General features: G+C 44.8%; 1 protein-coding gene across 1 annotated transcript; it reads right to left on the reverse strand.

Moving 5' to 3' along the window:
- Window positions 1-7,630: 7,630 nt before the first annotated feature.
- Window positions 7,631-9,542, reverse strand: LOC311307369 (uncharacterized protein; the record flags this gene model as incomplete). The annotated part of the gene is made up of 3 exons (XM_084436164.1): window positions 9,448-9,542; window positions 8,997-9,100; window positions 7,631-7,823 (listed from the first exon to the last, which is right to left on the reverse strand). The coding sequence occupies exons 1-3, from the start codon at window positions 9,499-9,501 to the stop codon at window positions 7,631-7,633; spliced, it is 351 nt and encodes a 116-aa protein (XP_084292290.1). The 5' UTR covers window positions 9,502-9,542.
- Between the last annotated feature and the right edge of the window lie 366 nt (window positions 9,543-9,908).

Consider the following 9,908-nt stretch of genomic DNA (forward strand, 5'->3'; position numbering starts at 1 on the left):
CTCCTCTCTCTCTCTCCTCTTACTCTCTCCTGTCTCTCTCACTCTCTCCTCTCTCCTTTCTCTCCTCTCTCTCTCTGTCTCCTCTCTCTCACTCTCTCCTTTCTCTCTCTCCTCTCCCTCTCTCCTTTCTCTCTCTCCTCTCTCTCTCTCTCCTCTTACTCTCTCCTCTCTCTCTCTCTCCTCCCTCTCTCTCTCTCTCTCTCTCAGACTGGTGCATTAGTCCATAGCTACCGGGGACGGGGGGAAATATTCGAGGTGTGCTGGAACGCAGAAGGAGACAAAGTGGGAGCCAGTGCATCGGATGGATCTGTGAGTACTCTTCCTCATCCTCCTCCCCCTCCTCCTCCTCGTCATCATCAGTTTCGGAGGTCGCCAAGATCTTTACTGGAGAAATTTTACTGACTGAATGTAAATATCGAAATGTAATTTAGATAACACATCCTCTATCAATTTACTCCATTCCTTTACTAAATTATGTTTGTACAATGTCCTTGAGTTTGAGAAAGGCACTTTTTAAAATCTGGTTTATATTATTATTATTGTTAGTGTTATTATTATTATTATCCTCTGAACCGTCCTTCTCTCGTCCTCCCTGTTCAGGTTTGTGTATTAGACCTTCGGAAATAGTGCTGCTGTGTGTTGGAAGCCATGGACCGACTATGAATGTGTACATAGCCAAAATGACTGTCCCTGCCCCACCTACTGCTCAGCCCCGCCCCCAGAACCATGGCCGGCCCACTACAGACAGGAAGCAGGAAGCAAGCAGCCGACACAGCAGGTCCAGGAAGGAAGGAAAGAAGGAAGGAAGGAAGGAAGGAAGGGCGCGTCTTCTATCTGTGCAGAGACTCCTAACAGAGACAGGAAACGGACACAGACAAAAAAAAGAAAAACTGGAAAAGAAGAAGAAAAAAAAAGAAAACAGATCCGTACCTGTACCAAAATTTGGAAGCTATTTTGCTTTTTTGATCTTTAAAAACCATGTTCATCAAAACAAAAACACAAAAAAAGATTTTTATCTATGTTGGTAGTTGAGACATATCAGCTTTCCCAGCCAATGGCAGGCAGGTGGTTTTTTAAGATGACGTTTCTTTTATTTCAACATTCTAAAGTTTTTATTTGATGGAAACGGGGGGTCACAGCTGCATGAAGTGGGGGAGTCATCTTTGTACACACACACACACACACATACACACACACACACACACGCACACACACAGACAGACTGTTTTTAAGAGCCGTCTTTGGTGGTGTCCACTTTGTGGTTTAAAACAATGTGCTGACTCGCCAATCACTTTAATTTTTCTACATTTTTTCATCGTAGTTTTTACTGTTGACATTCATCGGTTTTACGGTTGACATCTAAATACGGTCATTTTTTTGTTGTTGTTTTCTTCTGAAGGGGAAACTGACTCCTTACTAATCGACATGGGCACACATGAAGAGCATTATACACCTAGAGGCTTTAAAGCCATTTCAATGGTTCTGTTTGTGCACTATTGGTGGAGCTAGAAAAATACCCAGAATTCCCGCTGGCCCCCTGGACTAAAGTGAATGGCTGGAGCTATCACATGGAAACATCAAGCATCTGATTGGTCGAAAGAGATACAACAGCAGAGTCAGTAGCCAATGGTTTTTCCCCCACCTGTGAGCGTGACAGGAAGTGGTATTGTGATGTCACACCGCAGTGCTTTCTGTGCCACCGGGCAAACTGAGGCCTCCTCAAGACGGGGGAAGACTTGCTCAAGTAAACCGTGTATGCTATCTGTCTCACTGATGCTTTTTTCCCCCCCAACAATTGCAATTTGCCAGTTGTGAGTTCTGGCGCTACCAGCACAACGTCTCAACATCATTTTTTAGATATGTTTTGCCCAAATAGCCGCTATTAGCCAAGCTAATTCTACTTTTGACCAAGTTTTTAAATACCAAATGACACAATAACTGTCTCTTCGCCCTTCAGAGGAAAACATAGGATCTTTAAGTAAGTCTGGGTGTTGGGCAAGGAACCCGGCATCTCATAGAGGAACACTGTTAAAACTGTACATCTATGATCGTTGTGGCGCTACCTTAAAAGGTTGTTCCAAAATGTCTGAGTCGGAGGAACCCCCCTAAAGAGAGGCAACACTATGTATCGTAATCATGTATTCTTGTACTGGGTTTTCCCCAAAAGAAGTACTAAAAGTATATTGTGACGTGTCCCCCTCCCCCAACAATGTGTATTACGTTTCAATCTGAAATTGGATCAACTTTCATCATTCACCAATTCGTTCTAGATATTGTGCTGAATTCCATGTAGTTGAAGTATTAACAGAGACAAGCGACCTACAGGGTCACGGTCCCTCGCTAACCCCTCTGGGTTCAGTCTCATGTCACTGTGCTGTGTATATGGAGGGTAGCAGGCTTAATCTGGGCCTGGTTTATAGATTAAGACTATGGTTCTGGGCTAAAATGACCCAGGATTGAGGATCTTCATAGATGGGCTAGTTTCCCTGACTCAGATTAGACTCCTGGTCTATTAACTAAGTATGAAGAACCTCCATTCATATGCTTTGTATTCTCAGACTAGGTTTAATCTGTGGCCGGGAAACCCCCCCTTCTTTTAGTCTCAGATTACTCCTAATCCAGGTCTGGGTCTTGGGGCAGTATGGGGCAGATTACCCCGAACCAGAGGTCTTGGACTCAAAAGGCCTGTTAAATATGACGATTCTCCACAGAATCCCGCCCCCATCTAGTAAGCTTCAGTCAGTCGGTCAGCAGGTGTAGGCCTAGCCTTGACCCCCTGACCTTACACAGCACTGACCTGAGATCTGTCCAGGGTGTCCTCTCTGAGTAAACCTATCATCTGGAGAGCTCCGTGTGTCTGTCCCCATGTCTCTGATCATCTGGAGAGCTCTGTGTGTCTGTCCCCATGTCTCTGATCATCTGGAGAGCTCTGTGTGTCTGTCCCCATGTCTCTGATCATCTGGAGAGCTCTGTGTGTCTGTCCCCATGTCTCTGATCATCTGGAGAGCTCCGTGTGTCTGTCCCCATGTCCCCTGTCCCCCTCTGTGTGTCTGTCCCCATGTCCCCTGTCCCCCTCTGTGTGTCTGTCCCCATGTCCCCTGTCCCCCTCTGTGTGTCTGTCCCCATGTCTCTGATCATCTGGAGAGCTCCGTGTGTCTGTCCCCATGTCCGTGTGTCTGTCCCCATGTCTATGATCATCTGGAGAGCTCCGTGTGTCTGTCCCCATGTCCCTGATCTTCTGGAGAGCTCCGTGTGTCTGTCCCCATGTCCGTGTGTCTGTCCCCATGTCTCTGATCTTCTGGAGAGCTCCGTGTGTCTGTCCCCATGTCTCTGATCATCTGGAGAGCTCTGTGTGTCTGTCCCCATGTCTCTGATCTTCTGGAGAGCTCCGTGTGTCTGTCCCCATGTCTCTGATCTTCTGGAGAGCTCCGTGTGTCTGTCCCCATGTCCCCCTCCGTGTGTCTGTCCCCATGTCTCTGATCATCTGGAGAGCTCCGTGTGTCTGTCCCCATGTCCCCCTCTGTGTGTCTGTCCCCATGAGCGTGAGGGACAGTAAGAGGTGGTGGAGGTTCTGTCTCGGTCGCTGTGATGCGTCTCCCTCCGTGTGCTCATCGGCTGACTTCTAATCACAGACAATATTAGGACTGATATGTATACAACGCCCCACCCCTCCCCCAACATTTTGTACTCTTTTAAAAATAAACTTTTGTAATTCATATTTCTTTGTAGGTTTAAAAAACTGATTTAAAGTCAATGATTTATTGAAGATAATCATGTACAGTTTGTTCCAGTCCAATGATTTGTATTTTTGGGGGTTCCACATAGAACATCTTGACTGCCCACACCCCTCACTCCTGGGTTCTCAAGTCCAACTTTGCTTTCTCTTTTTCTTTGCAAGTTCTTCATCGATCTATTGCATCGATCTGTTGTAATTTGAATCAGATCAGAAAAACAGTCCAGAATAAAATATATTTTGATATTAAACAGTGATGACTGTTGGTGTAACAGTCGCTTGTCAGTTTATATTGGTGAAAGGAGAGAGTGTGTGTGTGTGTGTGTGTGTACACTACAGTATGTGTTTGAGAGTGATTTAGTGTGAACGAGGAAGTGACATGCATGAATGTGTCTTATGCAAATTCGCTGAAGGATCATTTGTCCCTAAACGAACATTTGTCCGTCCCCAAGTCAGAAACGTCCACCGACACTTTTGTGTTTTTATTCCACCAATACATTCATGCTGAGAGATACATGCTGACAGTGCACTTATTGATCTATAAAGCATATACGTAATACGTAAACCTACGTCAAATATATCAAACACTTTAGGTGCGTTTGTTTTACCTTGTCTGTTCAGTATTTGTACTTCGGATACTATTACTAAACTTAGACTGGGAGCTGTACCAAGCGCACCTAAAGTATGTGAGCACAGTAACCGGAGAACAGAGCTGATGGTCTGTAGTGTGAGATGGCTAGCAGCAGGGGGTGCTGTTGTTCTTTAAGTCCAGGAGGAAGACTGCTTCTGAGGAAGAGAGGAGGAAGACACTGGCCCAGTCCCAATGTCCCCCCCTAAACCCTCAAGCCCTGAATCCTCACAGACTTATTGATGTCACCTGGTAAGTGGCTGAGTGCGACAGGCTGCAAGCGCTCGACATGGTAGAAAAGGGAATGGGAGGGGAGGGGACAGCACTCTGGACATCACGTTATGTTGACGCCAAAACATTTCTTACTATTGTGGGTTTCAATTTGCCATGTTTTTCTTGTAGGCCTACATGTAAATTAATTTTGGGCGGAGTCAAATTCCCTTTACATTACCATAACCCTCTGTTACCCTCAAAACATTTCTGTTCAACTTGTTGAAATCATTTCATTTTGTGGTGGTGATAATATAACTACATTACTACCTGTGATTCTTGTTTGTGATGACTCCAAACGTATTTACACAAGAATGACAACACGCAGTTCTGCACATCACAACTCTTTCCATATTCATGCTGGGAATCTCAATTCAAGAACACTGCCCCGAGATGGATGATTAATATCATGCAGTTTTTAACTGGGGAACCATAGGCTACTGTATGATTTATGGTAATAGAAATCTATGTAATTTATAACCATAGCCTGCATATTTTCAAACAAATCTAATTACACAAATCAAATTATACACAAACCCAAAGGGTTGATAACGTAAAAGAATACGTATAAATATTGAAACCAAAATAATTATAAGGCTACTTGTGCTGATAAGCAAGTCCAGCTGAAAACATGAAAACATTTTGTTTTGTAACGTGAACGTTAGGGTTGGTTCATCTGTCCGTGTTTATTCAGGTAACCCTGTGTTTCACCTCACAACGATATGAACTCTGGGTAATTCCCTTAGGCAAAGTCTGCAGAAGTGCAGACTTACGGTAAGGGGGCATAAAGGGCTCAAAATGTCTGCCAAAGAGCCCTCATGCACTTGACGATTTGACAATGGGACAGCCCTAAGCCCTCACACACTTAGCGGGAACGCGCCTCAAAGTTTGTGAGGGTGGACACTGCCCAGATAGCAAGCGGATCTGGGCCATATACAGGCCAGATCTGGCCCTTGTGGCTTAGTTCCGGCCCATATGTGGCCCAGATCCGCTTGCTATCTGGGTGGGACTGGAGGTGGACACTGGGACTGGGCCACTGCTTCAGAGGAGGAAAGAACAATAGCCTTCTGTATCAATCCCGAGGTACCATGGCTCCAGGTCGAGGTACCAGTCCTCCAGGTCGTTGGACTATGTTCAGCAGATCACTGAAATGAGAACCTTTGGCATGTTTATATAGTGCTAAAGAAAGGAACATTATCAAGGTTCTAGCAGCATGTTTGATAGAAGGGTCTGTGGATGTCAGGGCTGCAAAAGGTAAACACTGATGAGTTTTCTTTTCATTTGACTAAATGTCTTTCATGTCCTCGTGCATTGTGGGGGGAGCTTCTTTCCCGGAGGTGTGCAGGGACCAGAGCAGTGTTGTGTCCATCTTCGTCCGGTGAGTAGAGAAGAGCGGGTGGTCAGGTCGGTGGGTGGAGCCGTGGGTCACGTCTTCGTCATCAGCTCTGAATTAATGACTCGAGCCACTAGGTCAACAACTCAGAGGGTGTGCAGAATCCCACAATGTAAGACAGCTTTTGGTCAATCATCCTTCATCTTCACGGCCATAAAACAGTGGAACAGCCTTCCAAAAGAACTCACAACAACAACAACAAGCTTTCATAGCTTCTCTCGCCTCGCAAAGCAGTGGATACTCGCTCAGCAAAGCTGCGCGCACCTGTAGTCAAGTGTGTGTGTGTGTGTGTGTGTGTGTGGCACATATGTATGGGGGCTGTACTTAGGGTTTGTTTTTTAAGGGTCTGGGGAGGTTGGGATTAGGGTATAGGGATGAGTGAAATCTCTGCTATATAACTTTTTTGTATTCCTTCTATGTATGTTACTCTCCTACTGTATACTATTTGCCCCACTATTTTAAGAGTGTATATTTATTTGCCCAGGGACTGCGGGTGGAAATTAGCTGTTTAGCTATAACCTTGTACAGTGCATCTCTCCCTATTCTATAGGGTCAATGTCTACTGTACCTTGTCCCTGTCCTAAAAATAAATAAAATCAATCAATCAATCAATCTTGTCTGGCTCAGTCACTTGGGGACCAGCGCTGGAAACACCGGGGTTGTAGGTTCGATATGAATGAGTTTGACTCTCAGTTGCTTTAGATTAAACGATCTGCCTCATAATAAACTGAAGGTTATCATACAGGGGTGCTAACAGTAAATCGACTATCGATTAATTGCCGATAAGTAAGATTTGGTTACTCGATAAATTGCTTGTTGATGGAACGTTATCAGCGGGAGTTGCGTGAAAAGTAATGACTCTGCACATGAGGGCGCCACGCCATGTGGTGAAGGCTAATTGGGATGCCGGGAAACCGAATTGGGATGCGGAAGGAGACACACAAATTAAGTGAGCAAAGCACAGTCCAGCGTGGGACGTTCTTATCAATGAATCGACTGTTAAGGTTAACAGTTATCGATTAATGAAATTCCTTTGAATGTGCAACCCTATTATCATACTGTATATCTAAGAGTCAGTCCTTCGTCCGTCTGTCGTGTTCCAGCTGGTTGTTGATGGGTGGGGTGGAGTCTCCATGTTGATCAGAGATGGTGGGAGGAAGGTAGGACTGGTCCACAGCTTCTCTACATCATCTTATTTTAGATTATAGCTCACAACATGTTCTGCACCACTGTTGCGCGTGTTTCGGAGCTGGGCAACGAAGCTTTGTATACGCTGCCCTTTCTGCCTTGATGGCCCCTTCTAAGTCATATTTTCAGAAATACTTACAGCTGCCAGAGCTGATCCCATTTATTTCAATCTTAAAGGACTTAGAACGTGAAGATATTGGAATCGTTACCTAAACTGCTTTTTAAATGTTTAATATTTGTGTTGGTATGAATCATTAATGTATGTTTTTATGCTGCCCTCTTGGCCAGGTCTCTCTTGGACAAGATATTTTAAATCTCAATAAGTTAAATAAGGGTTTAAATCTAGGGTTTAATAATCACAAACTGCTTGTGCATCTGTCTGGTCAGGCAGGAGAGCGTGTGCCCCTCTGCTGGGAGGTCAGTAAACAGAGGAGTTCATGGACGACGCTGGCGGTCGAGGTGGGGGGAGGCTCCGTGGATGAGGTAGGTTTTGGGCGATCTCCGCCAGGCTCAGGAGGACGTCGTAGGCCACGGCGAACAGGAAGTAGCAGGGCAGGATCCAGCCGAGGCTGAAGACCGGACCGCTGACTGGCAGAGGGACCGCCAGCTGCCTGGAGGAACACGGCAGAGTTCTGGTTCAGGAAAACCCTCTCACTGTTCATCTAAAAACTTCCAAACATCAAAAAACTTCTTAAGACACACATGTTCAGGCAGGCCTTCGGCCATCTATAACGCCTTGCTGCTCGCAATGTTGTTTTTTTCTGTTCTGTGTCGTTTTCATTTTGTCTCGTGTTGTATTGCCATTTTAATTTATTACTGTAAAGCACTCTGTGCATCCGTGCTGTGAAGAGTGCTATAGAAATAAAGCTTACTTACTTACTTACTATCTAGAATGCTGCGTACGCAGGCTTGATAGACTGTGTAAGCTAGCTTTTCAGGTCCATCTACCCGAGTAAGAAGTGCACTAGTAGTAGTAATAGTAGTAGTAGTTTTATTTGACAATTGATTAAAAAAATACAGTTCTAATACTAAATACTAAAATACAATGCAATTCTATAAAAATCATCAAGGGATACACATTAAAGTCGCACTGAAACGGACGTTTGAGATCATCTAACTTCCGTAGTTTGACGTATTTCCGACGCAGAAGAAATTATATACTTTGATATAAGATTACAACAAAAGTAGAATTTTGTAATTTTTTGGACATACATCGTTGAATAGGTGAACACTATGACCAATTATGTGAACCAAAATGGGACAGAATGCTTTTTTCATTTCAGTGCGACTTTAAAGTCACAGACTTGTTTCCATTGTGGTCCTTGCTCTTAGACATACAGTACACAAGGGGACATACAACACACAAGCAACGTGTAACGGTTTGTAAACATGTGGTTGAGAACTAGTTGTAGAACGGTGCGTGTGCCTCCTCTCTGTCTACGACCCTGACCGGTCTTTGCATGTCTGTGGTTTCTGAGTAGACTGCGACAATTACTCAAACCTCTCTGACACGGCAGCTGGACCTTTGTGGTTCTGAGTAACGTTACACCGTGGTACTTGAAGAAGAAGAAGAAGAACAAGGAGAAAGAGAAGAAGAAGACAAAGAAGGAGATGAAGAAGATGAAGAAGGAGAAAGAGAAGAAGAAGACAGAGAAGGAGAAGAAGAAGACGAAGAAGAAGAAAGAGAAGAAGAAGACAGAGAAGAAGATGACGAAGAAGGAGAAAGAGAAAAAGAAGACAGAGGAGGAGAATAAGGAGAAGAAGATGAAGAAGAAAGTACTTACTGAAACCTCTCTGACCGGGAGGCTCGGAGCATGATGAAGACAAACAGACCCATCTCAGTGTTCAAAGAGAAGGACACCACCTTGTCCAGCATCACCACAAAGCTCTGCATGGACAGAGGAGGAGGAGGAGGAGGAGGGGGAGGAGGAGGAGGAGGAGGGGGGGAGGAGGAGGGGGAGGAGGAGGAGGAGGGGGAAGAGGAGGAGGAGGAGGAGAGACATGACAGTCAGCAGATAGTCGCTTTGAGCTAAAACCTGCTCAGGAATCCGCAAAAAAAAAAAAAAACATTGGAAAACATTTTTGGAAGCGGCACTGTGTGTTTGTAGAATTATGTGTTGGATTATAAGAAGTGATTGCATTACTTCAGCACTAATGAAATTCAACACGGGTGAAAATAAATGCATTTTATTTCATTTGAACAATAAAATATTGGGGGTGGAATAATGTGCTTACCCTGGGATCACAAGCCGACACGACAAATATGATTCCAAATGCAAGCAGAGACATGAACCCGCTGGCCAAACTGAGAGAGAGAGAGAGAGAGAGAGAGAGAGGGAGGGAGAGAGAGAGACAGAGAGAGAATGGAGAGAGAGAGAGAGAGAGAGAGAGGGAGAGAGAGAGAGAGGGAGAGGGAGAGAGAGGGAGAGGGGGGGAGAGAGAATGGAGAGAGAGAGAGAAAGAGAGAGAGAGGGAGAGAGAGAGAGAGAGAGAGAGAGAGAGAGAGAGAGAGAGAGGGAGAGAGAGAGATGGATTGCATGTGGCTGACACCATGAAATCAACTTAATTATTCAAAGCAAGCATCCTGAATGCACCAAGACTTTTCCTATTATAGAGGAATATTCTTTTCTTTTTATGTGGGTGGTAAAATGGCCAGAGAGGGAGAGGAAGCAAATGGACTGTGAAATCATCTGAAG

Source organism: Borostomias antarcticus (assembly GCF_949987555.1).
Source record: "Borostomias antarcticus genome assembly, chromosome: 3".
Taxonomy (NCBI): domain Eukaryota; kingdom Metazoa; phylum Chordata; class Actinopteri; order Stomiiformes; family Stomiidae; genus Borostomias; species Borostomias antarcticus.